This window comes from Phyllobates terribilis, unplaced genomic scaffold (assembly GCF_046119375.1).
Source record: "Phyllobates terribilis strain yellow unplaced genomic scaffold, ASM4611937v1 Scaffold_9__5_contigs__length_417890890, whole genome shotgun sequence".
Taxonomy (NCBI): domain Eukaryota; kingdom Metazoa; phylum Chordata; class Amphibia; order Anura; family Dendrobatidae; genus Phyllobates; species Phyllobates terribilis.
Window position 1 is genome coordinate 104187081 of NW_027362769.1, and position 18647 is coordinate 104205727.

At 40.0% G+C, this 18647-nt stretch overlaps 1 protein-coding gene across 1 annotated transcript; it reads right to left on the bottom strand.

The window, feature by feature from the left end:
- Positions 1 to 8586: 8586 nt before the first annotated feature.
- HNRNPA3 (heterogeneous nuclear ribonucleoprotein A3) lies at positions 8587 to 18057 on the bottom strand. Its single transcript, XM_073646882.1, has 12 exons — positions 17912 to 18057; positions 16010 to 16036; positions 14466 to 14588; positions 13967 to 14113; positions 13662 to 13872; positions 13352 to 13441; positions 13157 to 13270; positions 13004 to 13072; positions 9954 to 10106; positions 9592 to 9717; positions 9423 to 9513; positions 8587 to 9326 (listed from the first exon to the last, which is right to left on the bottom strand). The coding sequence occupies exons 1-11, from the start codon at positions 17930 to 17932 to the stop codon at positions 9440 to 9442; spliced, it is 1155 nt and encodes a 384-aa protein (XP_073502983.1). The 5' UTR covers positions 17933 to 18057; the 3' UTR covers positions 8587 to 9326; positions 9423 to 9439.
- Positions 18058 to 18647: the final 590 nt, after the last annotated feature.

Below are 18647 nucleotides of genomic sequence, written 5' to 3' on the forward strand. Positions count from 1 at the left end.
ACCATCATCAGGTTTCACAAGCTTACTTGACGGCCACCGTACTCAAACTTTCAGATACCAATAACTACAGGTAAATTCTATGGCTTTCTAAAATTTGACATACACACGTGATCTTCAGCTATGAAGACACATATGCTTTCAATGTTTAAAACACATTTTAAATTATTTTTTATTGAAAAAAAAACAAACAGGCAATGCTTTTAAAGAGCATGCAAGGATTATGAAGAAATGTGCAATGAATACCCAGTATATACACTAGTGAAAAAAAATTACACATTTTAACACCAGGCTAAAGTGCAAGTGCCTATATGAACTAAATCCTGTATTATAGCCTAGGACTAGATACACTAGTGGTCTGCGCTCATAAGGTCAATTTTACAAAAAAAAAAAAAAAAAAAAAAATTACATGACGAAATTACGTTTTTTTTGGTGGCCGCAACATTGCAATAAAGGGCGATCAAAACATTGGATCAACCCCAAAATGGTATCAAACACGTCAGCTCGACGCACAAAAAATTAGCCCTCACCCAGCCGATGAAAAATTGTGTTTTTTTTTTTTTTTTAAAGCAAACGTCCCCGCCCCCCCCCCCCCCACTACTTAAATAAAAACAAAAAACTATACATGTTGGGTGTCTACAAACTCGTAATGACCTGGAGAATAATAATGGCAGGTCAGTTTTAGCATTCAGTGAACGTGGTAAAAAAAAACAAAAACGGCGGAATAGCTTTTTTTTTTGCAATTTCACTGTACTTGGAATTTCCCCCCCCGTTTTCCAGTCCACGATACGTTATAAAACCAGTAATGTCGTTCACACTCACTTTTACACTCACCATAGTATCCGGCTGAAGAGATGCAGAAGGTCCAGCAGAGATCCTTTCCAGACATTTCAAGGTACAACGAATCCTTAAAAGTTCTAGAAATGGGAAAGACACTTATTGTAAAGCTGAGCAAATTGGTACTAAAATAAATTGTGCTGAATGTAACCACATCATAGGCATTCTATCACATAAAGATCAGTGCATTCATGGCACTGCAGTTATTCTACACACAAATTTTCACCTATAAAAGTTGCCAACAAAATATTTCAGTAGCCAGGCAACTCCTACAGAGTCAAAAAAATAGCACCAGCAGCAAACATGTATTCACATTGGTTACCTGGAACTCCACAACCATAGGCAACCTTTGTCAGGCTCCAGACCCTTAAAGCAGTGCACTTTGTTAGTTTTGTCTGAGCCTCTTAAAAAAAAAAAAAAAAAGGGTAAAATGGCAATGTGCTTTCTAAAACCAAGCAATTTACCTCTTATTAAAAATCTCAGAATGGAGGGGTTTTTAATTTTATAGTTTACTGCTCATTGCCTATGTTACTGGTCACCTGTGCGGTCAGTGTGGCCAGTCTCATAGGCAAGGAACCCAGCTCTTACAAGCTCTCGCAGTAGATTCTGAAGCCCACCGAGCAGAGGGATGCAGCGAGCTTCAGTGCTCCTCCGATGCTGCAGAGGTAGAGAGGTCTCTGCTTGTAGCATCAGAGAACAGTTCTAGTCAGCAGTATAGCCATAGGGCTGGTACACAGCGTCTCATCAGGAGCACGCCGCTCCCCTAGCAAGCAGGAAGGCCCTGAAGATTGAATATGGCACAAACCCTTTACATGTTGGTGCAGTAACAAAATATATAAAGGTTTAAAAAGAAAAAAAAATGCAAGTTTTAAGAAGACTAAATACTTACTCATTTATAATAGCGTTGAGTCCAGAAAAAAACATTTTCTGTTCAAGTTATTCCATACCTCCTGCGAAGCAAATTGAAAGTTATTACAACCTAATAAGACAAGCTGCGATCTATAGGGTAGAGAATGAAAGCACACCTTACCTATTCTTAGGGCCCTCGCTTTCAGGTCTCACTGCTAGACCTATTGGCTTTTTGTCACACCTGTCGTACTGTAGCTATCATTCTAGTAGGCTCCAAATGATGTTGAACTCTTCCTAGACTGTCTTCGTTATTTCAGCTGTAACTAGTCTTGGGGAAGCTCCTCACTATCAGCATAGTAAATCCTGCATTCACTTCTTGGAAACTTGCAGCTCTTGTTCCTGCTGTAACTCCTTTAATAATGCTGACTGAGTCCATACCGTAATGGCGATAGAGGTGCTGTGCTAGAAAGGTCTCAAGTAATCCACTGGTCTATAAGGCAGGACAGCTTAACATTTTCTAGTACAGAAGATAATGCTTAACTGCAAACAGTGAACTAATTAATATTGCGGCCTCGTTAAGGCGTCAGCTAGTTAACAAGGAACACCGTTGTATCAATAAAAAAAAGGTTTTCCAGGGCTTAAATATTGATTATCCTCATGATATAGAAAATTAATGGCCAACTGTTCCTACAGATTAGCATCTCAAGTGGAACCAAGTAACTGGCACAGATAAGAATTTAAGCACAGGAAAACCTTTGTCAAGTGTTCATTTGGCCCTAAATTCTGGACCAGTTGACCTAGATTTACTAAAGTGCAATTTGTTTTATTAGGTTCGTAGTAAAACAAAAACTTCACATTTTGCTCCTGTAACTTAACATTTTAAAAGTTCTCATTTTTCATGTTTAGCAATGAAACAATCTAAAGTAATAATTACAAATTTATACAAAACCCTGCACTTTTGTAAATCGAGGATCTATATTGTTTTATATATTGAACTAGCATTAGTGTACCAGTCGATGCAGTCTAAACTCTAAACCACATTATACATTTCCTGTGAAAAAAAGGAAACACTTAAATTTGTTATGAAAGGGGTTTTCCTGTATCACAATAAAATCTTAGGGCTAAGGCCATCAATATCCGTTTGGTGGGGGACACTAGGCAGCCCCCAATCAACTGTTTGTTGAGGACAACACTTGTGCAAGCCCTGTGGATTAGTCAGTTTACTTTGCACACTAGGGTGTATAGTACAGTGCACATCTGCTACCAAGTAGCCGAAATGTAGATAAATGGTGCAAATTAAACACTGAAAAGGCCCCAGTCCCCGTCATAACAGACAATAAGCAGGGGGTGCAGACCTTGGACCGTGAATCAAAGCTAAAACTGACGACCAATACAAGGACATGCTATGAATGTGATCCTATAAAACCTTATACAATTTAATTTTTTTTTTGGGGGGGGGGCACAAAAAAACCACTGAAACCCAGAATCCCAGGTGGGTGACTAGCTACACCAATATGGTACCATGTTTGTTTGTAAGGCTTATATCAGGATGGATTTAAAAAAAGTTAAAACCCACTATAAACGCCAGAAAGTTAGTTACAATAGTGCAGGTCTCTATTACAAAGTTAAAAAGTGTGTACTAAGTGATTATGTTTCACCATTTCAATAGATATCCCCATATTACTATTGACCACTGGGGGTCTGAGTGCTGGGACCCTCAGCGATCCCTCATTACCCCGTATATATGGTACAGCAGTTGAGCATGCACTCATCCTCACCATTCATTCTCTGGGACTGCTAGAAAGAAGATTAATACAGTATTCGGCAGTCAGAGAATTAAAAGTTCTTGTTTGGTGATAACTTGATAGGTAGGGTCTGATTGCTAGGACCAGCAGAACAGGGGACTTTTAGAATAGTTATAAATGAAGCAGCGGTGGACATGCTTGATTTGTGCTCATTTCATTCCCTATGGGGTTGCTGAGCACTGAGCTTAAATTTTTCCGCCAGGCCCACAAGGAGTAAATGGCAATTGCGCCCTTTTGTAGCAGGAATAAGTTCTGCAGTCTGGCAATTGTTGTGGGTCCTGGCGATCAGATCCGCACTGATCACCAATCTTGCAGATAAGTGATAACTTGTTTTATCTGGACAATTCCTTCAATGAATTAATGCTTAATCTTTGCTCCAATCAGACAGCTTTCCAGAGCCCTTCCTTGAGATCGCTTGAGCTCCCAGCAGTCAGACGATCCCATCAATATGGGATAACTTGTTAAAGTGGATAGAACAGTATTTGTACCATCTCTCAGGATGTCAGATTGGAAGCGATGCTCGATTTTTATTCTTTTCTCCTCTGGCTTGGGACGTAAAGTTTATAATGAAAATGGTTTAAGAGTCTTATTGTAAATTAAAATAGGTATAGATTGTATAGAACGCATTAAAACACTATTCTTTTCCCTTGGGTTCCTAGTCTTTTTTTTTTTGTCCTGCAATGTGATCTCTCATACAACTGTAAACCAGTCATCCAAGATTAAACAATTTGCTAATTAAGTTGTTATGCAGAAGGATCTATACCAAGTCTTACCGGATTTTTCTAAATTGCCAACTGTGGCACTTCTGATTTAAGTACTCTGGCCTTTTCGATGGCACAAAAAAAAAAATCCTGCAGTTTTCACCAAGCCCAACACTGAACATACTTCATGCTCTTTTTTAACAGCCAAAGAGGCTTATAGCCCCATACACAGACTATCAGCTGAACACGCCAATATCAAGGGGCTCGGTCATTAGCCTATGGTTCTCCCAAAGATAAGCCGTCAGCGGCTTTCTCAGAACACTGGAGCGATCGGCCAAACAAGTGCTCCTGTATAGGGAAGATTCAACAGAGATGGCTTTTGGTCAAACGATTAGCAGAAGCATCACAGCCATCTAATGTGGTGGATGGCTGGCTCTGACCACAGTTAAGGAGATTTTCTGGGTAGGCAATTAGTCATTATGAAGTGAAGGAGAAGCTGTGACATCACCTATTGTAAACGGTGGCTCCTGCATTACCTACTGTATAAAAAAGATGTTAAGAGTCATTGCAAACCTAGCAGAAATTGCTGAAGTCTTCTGTACAAACTAGGAAATGAGTCCAGTACAAAGGCGTGAAGGCATTGTGAGAATCAAGAATTTTGTTTAACGAAAAAAAAATGCATAAAAAAATAAACCTGATTTAAAGTGCACCTGTCAGCAAGATTGTGCTCTAAACTACATACACTGTCAGGTGAGTGCCATTACACTGATTAAAATTATACCATGGTTGATTAAACCCATCTTGTGGTTCTTGTGTAATCTTTACTTTGTTTGGAGATAATGATATGCTCATGCTTCAGGGCGGCGCTCTATCTGGTGCTCTGCTTACATATTCATCTGTGTGCTCTTATGACAGCTCACTGATCATTCACTGACCGGCCTACTCTTTTACCTAGCCCCACACAACTAGATGCACTATGTTAATTAGGAGGCAGGTCAGTGAAGGCACAGTGATCTGTCATAAGAGCATACAGATGAATTTGTAAGCAGAGCACCAGATAGAGCACAGCGAAGCACAAGCGTACCATTATCTCCAAACTGAAAGTAAAGATTACACAGGAACCACAGGACGGATTTAATCAAACCAGGTATCATTTTAATCAGTGTAATGGCGCCCACCTGACAGTGTATGTGGTTTACTCAGCACAATCCTGCTTACAGGTGCGATTTAACACTATGCTATTCTGATTATACATTCCTTTCACGTAAAAAGGGTGTCCTTTGTCACATTAGGTTTAATATGAGTGTTTCTAGATCATGTACCACTGAGTAATCTATAAACTGAAACACCTATTATCGGTCTACCAGATTAGCAGCATGCCCTGAAAAAAAATTATTTTGTGAGAACATGCAAAGAATGTTTTCTACTTTGTGGTTTGAGCTAGCCAAAAATTAGGTAATCACAAGGTGTCCCTGTTTCTCCTGAAAGAAAACAACTGTTGAGTGGGCAGGTCAGAGAAAGTCAAGATCATAGCAGGAGCATATTAAAATTAACACTCAACTTTAGAGGTGATTTTTAAAGCGGACCTGCCAGCAAATTTTTCATGCTTAACGGTACACAATTTAAAAAGGTGACTGCAGAATGGCATTTTAATTTTCTAAGTGGGTGTTATCAAAAGTTTACTGGGGATGTGTTTTGATAACTTAGGTGCCAATAACTCTGCAACAGAGGTACGAAATTAATACAGGTTTATACAAAACATGAAAAACATGTTTTATTCTGCTCTGCAGCTGCCAAATTCATCCCATCTCCAGCACAACGTGGAAAGTTTGGCAAGAAGTTATTTTTAAAAGGTGCTTCCCATTGTAAAAACAGTGTCAACTGGCTGTAATCTGATTTAAAAAAATAAATAAATCTTCCTGCAGCCAGGGGAGTTTTCTGAAAACAGAAAACTCCTTTTAATAAGTGTCAAAAGCCTTGCCAGAAAACTACTTAAAAGGGGTATTCCCATCTCCAAGATCCTATCCCAATATGTAGTAGGTGTAATATTAGCAAATACCTCCAATTAGAAATGTAGTATAGCATTATTGCTCCGCTATGTCTCTTTCCTCATGTGCAGGCATTGCAGGGCCTTAGGTATCCACGGTTACGACCACTAGCAGCTAGCTGTCACTATCAGTGGACGTAACCATGGATACCCAAGGTCCTGCAATGCCCTGCACATGAGGAAAGATAGCGAATCAAAATACTGTACATTTCTAATTGTAGGCATTTGCTAATATTATTACACCTAATACATATTGGGATAGGATCTTGGAGATGGGAATACCCCTTTAAGTGTCGATACAGATTTAGGATTGCTAAATCCAATAGCTAGGAAGAGAACAGGGTATTTAGTGCTATGTGAAGAGGCTGTTTGCATATCCTTCATACTACTTGAAGGGAAAATTTGCTTTCTCAGCTTTAGATAAGGTTTCAAAATACTCCAATAATGTATTTAGAAATGGCTTATTCTAACCAGACAGCTTTGAAGAACTACACACCACTTCACTATTTAACCTGGGACAAAGCAAGGCTATGTTCTTTTTCTTGCCATCTAGTTTCATGCAGTGTGACCTGCAACAGAATTTAACAGGGCATTTACACTGAAAGATAAAATTGTAAACAAGTGTTAAAACACTCGTTTCATGAATCTCCGTGTAAACAGGCTGCCGATCACCTAATGAAAGGGTCAAAATGAGCTTTTGCACAGTACAAAAGATACGTTTTTGGCAGTGAATCAATTTGTGTGAACAGGGCACACACTGCCTTGAACACCTCAGAATTTAGCAATTACTAATTTGTATATTTAAAGTGACTGTCAGCACAGAATGACTGTTCAAACCAAGTACAGACGCTCGGTGCTTCATGGCAGGGCCAATCATTTATATACATCTTCCCACCTGTTTTCTGTTTATCACCCCCCTTCTCTGGCTCTATAAAGAGGGGTGTAGATTAAGGGAAAACAAATAGGAGGGGGTGTATATAAATGATGGACCCCAACACGAAGCATCGAGGCTTAGTTTTAACAATCATTTTGTGCGGACAGAGTCCCTTTAAGTCAACTAATGTAAACCGCAAGCATGCAGATAAAATTAACCCAAGATATATCAAAGATGTAGTCAATCCTGACCTTAGTGACAGGGAAACTGAACAAGCATTGTATTTCAAATCACTTTCTAACATCTAACCAGGTTGATGTTGGATCTGTTGAAAACTCATCTATAAGCTTTCCACAATATGTCAATTTAATGCTTCCACTTTGGAGTCTTAAAAGCAGTACCACCAAAAATAAGAGCAAACGAGCCAGTAGTAAACAAGCACTCGATACGAAAGACACAAACAGAGCAACGATGCGTACTAAGGCTCTAAGAGTTGTGCAAAAAAAGGTTACCATTTCAAACAGTTTCATGTAAAAAAAATTCTGGTAAGTGGGTTATTTGGTCTCTAAATATAAACTACTGCTTTTCTTATAAAACAGTTAGAGAAAATAAACTAAACCTTGACCAGGATAAATGATCACACCATGGGAGTTAGCACAATTTAACCTAATGATCAGTAAAACGTTACAATATAAAACCGCCGTCCATTGTTAAAATCATCAAGACCTGATGAGGCTGGCACAACTACTTTAAAAATCAATGTAAGATTGGTGGTGGGAAGAGACAAAACCCACACTTTTAGAAGAATTATATAGCCATATTGGACATGGGTTTTGTTGTTTTTTTTAAACTACACCAGCCTCATCAGGTTGAAAAGTTAAGGTTTGCTTTTTTTTTTATAGCAAAATCTAGCAGCAAATCTTCACTGCAGGTGTAGTTTTAAAAAAAATCCTTTTTCCAGGGGGCTAATCTGGAGCCCCTCATTGAATTAGATGGTGTTCACTACCGCCATAGAGCGAACAAAAAAAAAAAAAAACCCCAGAAAGGTCAGTTATTTATTACAGGTCATATTCCTCAGCCATTATTTGTGGTGGCACATACACTTAAAACAACGATTTGGCAGCAAGTGCTGGTCTCCCATGGAAGAATGCTAGGCTAAATAATTGAGGCAAGCTTACAGATACAAGCTGGTTTTTATTAGAAAACATACATGGTAGAAGTTTTGAGCTGGTATGGAAGTTTGACATACAAATGAGCTTACTTATACAAATAAAGTAACTGACCATCACTATAAAGTTTATATAGCCATGACAAGTTGAAATAAAAATGCGAACTAAAAAGGTTGCAAAAAGGCAAATACTGAGCCGAGTTCACATTAAATACGTTTGTCAGCAAGTCTACTGTAGTGTCACATTAGGTACACTGGCAAAATAACTACAGCTGGTAACCGTGCATAAAGTTACCTACAAAAGATAGATTTATTTATAATAAAAAAAAAAAAAAAAAAGGGCATGAGGCTATAAGTATGTGCCAATAGGACAAGTGGTATTTGTTATGTTAAAACCAAAGAAAAAGTTTGCCATTTCTTTTTTAATCATCCAACCTTCGAGAAAAATAAACCTTAAAACAAAGTAAAAACAATACAAACTAACGATTTTAACCCTTCAAATACCACTGCCTGTAGATGATGGATTCTAGTGTTAGGCTTGCACCATTGAATATTTTCAGGTACACAGACCTGATTTAATAATCGGACATTAGCTCGTGAATAAAAAAAAAAAAAGCATGTTTATTTAGGTTGAGCAATACTTTTTGCCCTGTTAGGCGAGGAAACACTGAACTACATAATTTTTTTTTTAAGGTTAAAATCTTCTCAATTCTTTATTCCTGCTATAACTAGCACAATTTACAGGGCAGTATACCTGATGTAATGGGATAACGGGAAACAAACTACAACAGATAAAAAGACCTCAGGAATGTACATCTAATCAACACTACATTGCATTAATCATCAGCTGCACTGCTTACAAAACTGAGGCTATTACAGTCCTGAACAAGAAATGCCTCCTGTATAAGCTGCGGTAACTTTTCTGACTATGGATCATCGGCTGCTCCTGTAGTAGGTTTTATAGTTCCTCTAATGCACATGGACGACTGTCTCAAAGTAACCTGCAGCTTTCCTGACAACTCCTCGCTCTCTTGCTAAGAACTGTAGCCTGTTGAATGATATAGGACAAGAAGATTATTATTCAAGTGCTTCTTCAGCCAGTGCGATTCATTATCACAAGACAACACAACCATTTTAAAGTTACCTTTTCCTGTTGTAGACTCAAAACCTCCGGCTTCCGTAGCTTCCTCCGCCACTTCCACCACCACCTCCACCACCACCAGATCCATAGCCACCTGTAGGGGGATAAAATGTTTACTTATGTGCAAGGAAACAAATTGCACACAGGGATAGAAGAGGTTCTGACTACGCACCGCCATAGGGGCCACTGCTACTTCCAGAACTTCTGCCACTGAAGCTGCCACCTCCTCCTCCTCCCTTCATGGGACCATAGCTGGACTGTTGCTGGCCACCATAGTTGCCAAAGTCATTGTAGTTGCCTAAAATAGACAGTTAAGATATTAACAAAATTTAATGTAAATTGCATTACAAGTTTTTTTTTTTTTTATAAGCTCTTTGCAGCTGTGTTTAGCAGTAGCTAGCAATTTTGTACAAAGCATGTTAAAAAGCTGTGCTTTACTATATATCTATATCTCAGTTTGTTTTTTTTTTTTAAATCTAACAAGAATATCTCCACACTTTTTATTTTATATACACTATATAAACGATCACTTACCACCACCACCAAAGTTTCCGCCTTCATTGTAGCCATCATAGCCACCACCACCACCACTGCCTCCGCCATATCCACCACCTTGGTTTCCATAACCTGGGCTACCACCATAACCTCTGTTGCCATAACCAGGGCCGCCGCCATAACTGCCACCACCTGGTTTACCGAAGCAGAAGACATGACAGTTGGGTTATTCAACAGTACAATCTGGAAGGGCGTACATTCATTCATCACGGCGGTCTTTAGTGAGCTGGCATAACATGTGCCAAATTCATTATAAGGCACCTGAACTAAGCAGCTTTGTAAACCTAAATATTTATTTACATGAATTTTAGGGGCAAGTTACAAATGTATGATTTTAATAAAAATAAAATGTATAAACAGTTCTACAAGACAGTTCACAGTAGAATAAAAATAAAAATAAAAATAAAAATAAAAATAAAAATAAATATAAAAATAAATATAAAAATAAATATAAAAATAAATATAAAAATAAATATAAAAATAAATATAAAAATAAATATAAAAATAAATATAAAAATAAATATAAAAATAAATATAAAAATAAATATAAAAATAAATATAAAAATAAATATAAAAATAAATATAAAAATAAATATAAAAATAAATATAAAAATAAATATAAAAATAAATATAAAAATAAATATAAAAATAAATATAAAAATAAATATAAAAATAAATATAAAAATAAATATAAAAATAAATATAAAAATAAATATAAAAATAAATATAAAAATAAATATAAATATAAATATATATATATATATATATAGATATATATATATATATATATAGATATATATAGATATATATAGATATACACACACACACACACACATATACACATATACACAGTGCCTACAAGTAGTATTCAACCCCCTGCAGATTTAGCTGGTTTGATAAGATGCAAATAAGTTAGAGCCTTCAAACTGCAAATGAGAGTAGGTTTTATGAACAGAAGCATAAATCTTACAAACCAAAAAGTTATGTTGCTCAGTTAAATTTTATTAAATTTTAAACATAAAAGTGTGGGTCAATTATTATTCAACCCCTATGTTTAATATTTTGTGGAATAACCCTTGTTTGCCATTACAGCTAATAATCGTCTTTTATAAGACCTGATCAGGCCGGCACAGGTCTGTGGAGTTATCTTGGCCCACTCCTCCATGCAGATCTTCTCCAAGTTATCTAGGTTCTTTGGGTGTCTCATGTGGACTTTATTCTTGAGCTCCTTCCACAAGTTTTCAATTGGGTTAAGGTCAGGAGACTGACTAGGCCACTCCAACACCTTGACTTTTTCCCTCTTGAACCAGGCCTTGGTTTTCTTGGCTGTGTGCTTTGGGTCGTTGTCTTGTTGGAAGATGAAATTACGACCCATCTTAAGATCCTTGATGGAGGAGCGGAGGTTCTTGGCCAAAATCTCCAGGTAGGCTGTGCTATCCATCTTCCCATGGATGCGGACCAGATGGCCAGGCCCCTTGGCAGAGAAACAGCCCCACAGCATGATGCTGCCACCACCATGCTTGACTTTAGGGATGGTATTCTTGGGGTCGTATGCAGTGCCATCCAGTCTCCAAACGTCACGTGTGTGGTTGGCACCAAAGATCTCGATCTTGGTCTCATCAGACCATAGAACCTTGAACCAGTCTGTCTCAGAGTCCTCCAAGTGATCATGAGCAAACTGTAGACGAGCCTTGACATGACGTTTTGAAAGTAAAGGTACCTTACGGGCTCGTCTGGAACGGAGACCATTGCGGTGGAGTACGTTACTTATGGTATTGACTGAAACCAATGTCCCCACTGCCATGAGATCTTCCCGGAGCTCCTTCCTTGTTGTCCTTGGGTTAGCCTTGACTCTTCGGACAAGCCTGGCCTCGGCACGGGAGGACACTTTCAAAGGCTGTCCAGGCCATGGAAGGCTAACAGTAGTTCCATAAGCCTTCCACTTACGGATGATGCTCCCAACAGTGGAGACAGGTAGGCCCAACTCCTTGGAAAGGGTTTTGTACCCCTTGCCAGCCTTGTGACCCTCCACGATCTTGTCTCTGATGGCCTTGGAATGCTCCTTTGTCTTTCCCATGTTGACCATGTCTGAGTGCTGTTCACAAGTTTGGGGAGGGTCTTAAATAGTCAGAAAAGGCTGGCAAAAGAGATCTTTAATCCACACATGTGAAGCTCATTATTCTTGGTGCCTGAATTACTTCTTAATACTTTAGGGGGACCAAACAGAATTCTTGTGGTTTGAGGGGTTGAATAATAAATGACACTCTGAATTAACTTTTAACGTTTTAAAAAAAAAGCAAAAAAAAAAAAAACAAAAACAAAATTTGCTGCAGCGCATTTCCCACTTCCAGGCTGATCTACAGTACAAATGTCACAATGCCAAGTTAATTCCGCATGTGTCAACCAGCTAAATCTGCAGGGGGTTGAATACCACTTGTAGGCATAATATAATATATATATCTCCAAGACTATATGGCAGAATACAGAACAGGCCTTTGTCAGGTGGTCATTGGAACATAGCAGGAGAACAAAATGGTCAATAAGTGAATACTGTAGGGGCCAAGTCGCAGCTTCAAATTTGTATCTGCCCCACATTTTATGCAAAACTTTAGGACAACTTCAAGGAGACCAAAATATAAAATCTCTGCCATTTCACGATTTTTATTTCCTGCCTTGGTATTGGGAGATGCCACAATATGCTGACTGTTATAAAAGGGACAGAGCAAGATAATACACAGGAAAATATGGAGCAGCACAATGAATAGTTACAGAAAGCAACTGCCTGTGGTGGCTGTCACTAATCCTTTACAGGCAGATCCCACAATTCATATCGCCCAAAGAGTATTGGACCAGATTCTGTGCTGAAAAAGCATGCTTCCCTGTAATACTGAAGGAACTATAAAGAAACCTGGCCTCAAGGAGGGGGGTGGGAACCTCTGAGCAATTTATTTGTTCCCAAAACTCATTCTGAGACACAGGGCTCCAAATTATGTATTTCAGTGTGTATAAGAGTAAGATCAAACACATACCATCACCACCAAATCCATTGTATCCATCTCCACCACCACCATAACCACCTCTGCCACCACCATATCCACCTGCAAAGATAAAATAAAATATCCATAGAGAAAGGGTCAGATCTGATCATTTTCATGGAGATGAAAACAGTAGGACCAACTTACCTCTGTTTCCAAAGCCGCCACTTCCACCACTTCCACCTCCTCTTCCGAAGTTTCCTCCACCACTTCCATAATTTCCACCTCTGCCCATGAAATTGCTTCCTCCGCCACCACGGCCTAGTAGGTAAAACACCATTTCGTTAGCTAATTTTCCCACAAAGTCCTTTCCATAAAGTAGGTAAATATAACTTCACAAACCTCTTTGGGAACTGGCGGTTTGCATCTCCTGCTTTGAAAGAGCTTTTTTCACTTCACAGTTGTGGTCATTGATGGTGTGGTATTTCTGGACTAAAACACAAAACATTTTATCAATACCTTAGGTTACCTACTGTTAGAAAAAGTTCCCTATGAAGTTGGCAGAAACCTGTCCACTGTATACAGGACTCCAGGAGAAGGCACTTAAGTTATCCATAGATCTTTTAAAATTGCTTTTGCCAAAATTAAATAAAGACTGAGAAGTATTTGGAAGCTAATGAAACCACAAGTCAAACACATCTAATCCACTTACCAACAATTTTATCAACGGTGTCATGGTCATCAAACGTGACAAACGCAAAACCACGTTTCTTTCCATTCTGACGATCTTCCATAACTTCAATTGATTCGATCTTGCCGTAGGTCTCAAAATAGTCTCGTAAATGGTATTCTTCAGTATCTTCTTTTATTCCGCCCACAAATATTTTCTTTACAGTTAGGTGCGCTCCGGGTCTAACAGAGTCCTAGAAGGAGAGTTAGTGGGAGTAAAGTTTTGTTGCAAATCAGAAAAGAAAAAAAAAAAGGGTTTATAAAAAAAATAAATAAACGTAACCATACCTCTCTGGAAACTGCTCTTTTGGGTTCAACAACACGGCCATCAACCTTGTGTGGTCTGGCAGACATGGCAGCATCGACTTCTTCCACACACGAGTATGTGACAAAACCAAAGCCTCTGGAACGCTTGGTCTGGGGGTCTCTCATAACCTAAATATTAGTAAGATAACTTAGCTGTTGCAGATAATGAAGGTGCTATATAATGCCACCATAAATATTATAAGAACAAGTTTAAAGTATATATCTGGTTTTGACATATACAATAATTGCTAACTTCATTCTGTATAATTTCTTACAGCCTTAGCCAGACAGAGCACTGCAGTAGCCTCTGGTTGAATAGGAGACTCCATAGACTGCTAGTTAATAAGACTGATGTTGGTCAGTAAAAAAGGACGATGCTTGTAATTATACTGTGAGACTTGAATAACTGGCCTTTATGTGAGCAAGAGCTATATTGGCTGGCTTGTGGTATAACTCCCTTTTTTTAAAGAATACAACCTACCACACAGTCTGTGAGCTTCCCCCATTGTTCGAAGTGCTCCCTGAGACTGTCATCGGTGGTCTCAAAACTTAAGCCTCCAATAAAAAGTTTCCTCAATTGTTCAGGTTCTTTTGGTTCATGTCCCTATTTGGGAGAAAAAAAAAAAAAGTTAGGATTAGCAGACCACCACATGTCACAGATACCCATAAAGTGGCTCACTATGGAAAAACGACACATTTAATGACCAGAGGTGTCAAGACAATCATTTCTGCAGGCATGTTTATAGTGAAGCAAGGAGAACTAAATTAGCAATGTAAATCCTTCGTTGTCAGGCCTGGTGGGATTCATATAGTACAGTTGGAGGGAATGAGGTCTAGGTACAACCATAGTGCATGATCCAGTCAGCCCTAATGAGAAAGTTTTAGTCTTCTTAGGGCACTCACCACTGTATTAACTGGACAAGTGCTATCTGATTTTTTTATCAGAAAACATGGACTAACGATGTGATGGGACAGTGCGAACAACTTTTTTTTTCCTCATACCAGTTAAGCATACCCTGGCCTTATCCCAAGTCAGCACCCACAGTCCCAGAGCTCTGGTGCAGTGGAACAACACGTGGTGCCCAGCGCCCAGTCAGCACTGGAGTCACTGTCTCCGCCTTCTTACAAATTGAACATGAAGAGGAAGTCCTGGCTGCGGCTGGTCTCTGACTTCTTATTCATGTTCAATCTGTACAAAGGCGGAGACAGCGCTGATTGGACGCCGGGCACCACGTGTAATTCCACCGCACCACAGCTACGGGACCACGAGTGCTGACACCGCTGTAATGGCACCAGCACAGGAGAGTATCAGGTTTTTTTCTTTTTGATCAGGGCCAAACATTTAGTTCAAGAAAGGGTTGTCCTAGTAGTGAACAATGCCTTTAACCTGCAGATAAGGGGCTAATCAAGAGGGTAATAGCGTTCTGAATCTGTCAGCTGTTGGGGAAAATTAATTTTATTCCTCCCATGCAACATAGAGAGCGGCGGCTGTAACCACCAGCCCCTGTACTGACTGATAGCTAGGTCTACTGCCGAGTCCGCAGTTAGCCAGTGCCGGGACGCGGTTACAGCTGCCGTTCTCTATACACAGAGCGGTGACTACTGAACCCCTGCCACTCATATGACCGAAACCCCAAAGCTGCCAGGAGGAAGTTTATTTTCTCCTAACAGCGTGGCTCTAACTGCAGGTTTAGGTCCATATCTGAAGGTTATTAGTGGGTTTTTTTCACGCGACAGGTTCCCTTTAAGCATTTACACCAGTGCAGCGGCTCAGTGTTTAGCACTGTTGCTTTGCAGCGCTGGGGTCATTGGCTCATATCCCAGCAAGGATTTTGTATGTTCTTCACGTGTTTGTGTGTGTTTCCTCCCCCACTCCAAAGACACAGCAATAGGGAATTTAGATTATGATCCCCAGTAGGGACAGTGAGGATAATGTCTGTAAAGCACTGTGAAATATGATGCTGTATAAGCAAACCATGCAAATACATACATATTTATACACGCTTTAAGCATTTGTATACTTACAGCATCGTCTGATGAACCCCAATGTTCCTAAAAGAATAAATAAAACACAAGGGTTATGTCTGTTTATAAACAATTAACATTCAATCCAAATACAAGCAAGTTCCCCACAAATCAATGAGTGTCAATGTCATGTTGGCTGACAGCCAGCTCTCCTCTGTGCAAGGCTAGGGCCACATGACCGTTCCTCTCTCATCCATGAAAATCGGCCCGACAAAAAAAATAATTTAATAAATCTCCATCCCGGCAGTCGTGAAAAATTGGACCGTACTCGGATGTCAGCCAAATACTGTCCGATTTTTTCCAAAGACGAATGGCCGAGTGTGATCCGATAATTGGATGTAACTTGTGCATGCCGAGTCTTTATTCCTCCTGAAGGCCTTGTCACTGCCACCACAGGCCGGGCTTTATAGGCAACTGCGATCAGACCAATATACTGTAAGGGTATGTGCACACAGTCAGTAAACTCTGCGGGTTGGACTTGCGCTACGTGCAAATAGCTTCGTTCTGAGTTACAAGCAAAGCGGATGGGATTTCAAGAAATCCCATGCCCACTATGTCTCCGTGCACCTGCAGATCACCCACAGACATGCAGCATGGCAATTTCTCTTGAGGAGACCAGAGACTTAGCAAGAGAAATGATATCACTACAATGTATTGATTGCGGTGAAGCCGCATGGTTCAATGAACACATGCGGCTTCACCTGCGTGCAGCGCTTTGGACTCAGCATAAAGTATCCTGTGTTCACAGCACTGACAGTACAGATCGTGTGCACATCCCATAACATTGCAGTTTATGGCTCAAGCAATAACTATTGCTGGCTCAAGCAATAACTATTGCTGGCACAAGTGGAAAAAAAAAAATGTCTTCAACTAATGTCTGTAAAAGCCCAATAAAAATATAAAGTATTTGCAGCTTTTTTTTTTGGCCACTGCATCAGGGCTAAAATAAAAAAAAACAATTCTTGCAAAATAAAAGAAAAAATGGCCTTGCACAACATAAGCTAAACAACCAGGAAAATAGTGACTTTATACAAAGTTAACAGTTCATCCGTCCAAAAAAAAAAAATCCTCACAGTCTGGCATCACTTTCTTTATGCTGACCTTGGCGGATCATTTTTACAGCAAAAAAAAAAAAAAAAAGTAAAAATATAATTAAAAATAAATGGCAGAATTGAATGCTCATTTCACCTCGCTTGTGATTTTGGATTCCCATTTTTCAGGTGATTATACAGTAAGTGAATATATCAATAGGAAAAAAAAATTGCAGCAAGAAGGGGTTAATGTGCTGTGTAGGACACGAGTGGGGCATCGCCATCCCAGCAATTATATCAAACAAATAGATCCATATAGAGGAGATCGGCCACATAGGAACATCTCCTTTAAATTCCCTAAATACGTGCCCTTTAATTAAAGTCCGCCCTCCCGGCTTTGTCCCCGCACATGATCCCTGACGTCGGCCAGGCTCCCATTTTGCCGTCTCCTCGCCTCATGATGGCCGCCATTTGCAGGCCGCAGCATGGAGGCGGGGGGAGACGCGACATCACGGCTCCCCGGCAGCAGAATCACCGGCCCAACACACTGCAGATCAGCGACATGATATACGGCATGCTGGGACTTGTAGTTCCAACAGCCGCATTGCCTTAGGTTTCTGCTGCTCAGCGAACTATAAATCCCAGCAAGCCCTCCTCTCCACTAATAGGAGCTGAACGCGCAGCGGCGAAGAGCTCCCATACTCTGCATATAAAATGGCGCCACACTACGGTCCGATTCCCTCACTGTAGTAATGACGGACAGGCCTCAGTAACCTTTAGCCATGTGTGACGCAGCTGAGGCCGCCTGCTTCCGCCATGACTAAAATAAAACAACGCGTGGAGTATTTCCACCGCCATTCAGGCCACTTACCTCCATTCCTGGTCGGGGCATGGCGGCGAACGTGCAGCAGCTCTACCTCCACGGCCGAAACGAGAAGAGAGAGAAAGAACCTTCGCTGCGTGACGTTACCGACGTTCAAGGCGCCAAACCCGCCCCCTGAGCCTCGCTTCCGCTGAAGCCCCGCCCACTCACTGCGCTTCGCCTCATGACTGACTGACTCAGGCGGCAGTCGCCATCTTGCGCACATACAATGGGCGGGAAAAAAAAAACCGTCTTTCTTTGTTAAAGTAGCACAAATCGAATGAAAATGAATCATAATAAAGATGATTATGCAATTACTGATACGGAACCGTCGTGTAATGAGCGATACCACTGACGTATCGACTAAATGCGCGCACAAGCACATTACTGACATTTACACTGTGCCTTAGGGCTCGTTCACACGAGCATATTATACACAGAGGGGCACACACCCTTTACAGATATGTGGTAGTGCAGGGGACTGCACAGACCAACTGAAAATAAAATCACTGTCCAATTTACAGATCAGTGCGAGGTATGTGGCCATAATAAGGCTATGTTCACACATTAGTTGCGTTTTTGTTGCAGTTTTTTTTCTCACAGGCAAAACCTGCTCTCTTGGCAGGAAAGAAGCTGCTTACAAAAAGCAGGTTTTGCTGGGTTTTTATTGTCTCTTGTGCATGCTGATAAAGTTTAGTGCCCCCCCCCCCCAAAAAAAAAAAGATGATACAACTTCCTTAGGTTT

Bases quoted from the DNA above. Each gene is read 5' to 3' on its own strand.
- HNRNPA3 (XM_073646882.1), bottom strand. From the start codon at position 17,932: ATGCCCCGACCAGGAATGGAG. The intron at 14,114-14,465 runs GTAGGTTGTATT...ACTAATATTTAG, and splicing joins GGAAGCTCACAGACTGTGTG to GTTATGAGAGACCCCCAGAC. The intron at 9,718-9,953 runs GTAAGTGATCGT...TGTCTATTTTAG, and splicing joins CGGAAACTTTGGTGGTGGTG to GCAACTACAATGACTTTGGC.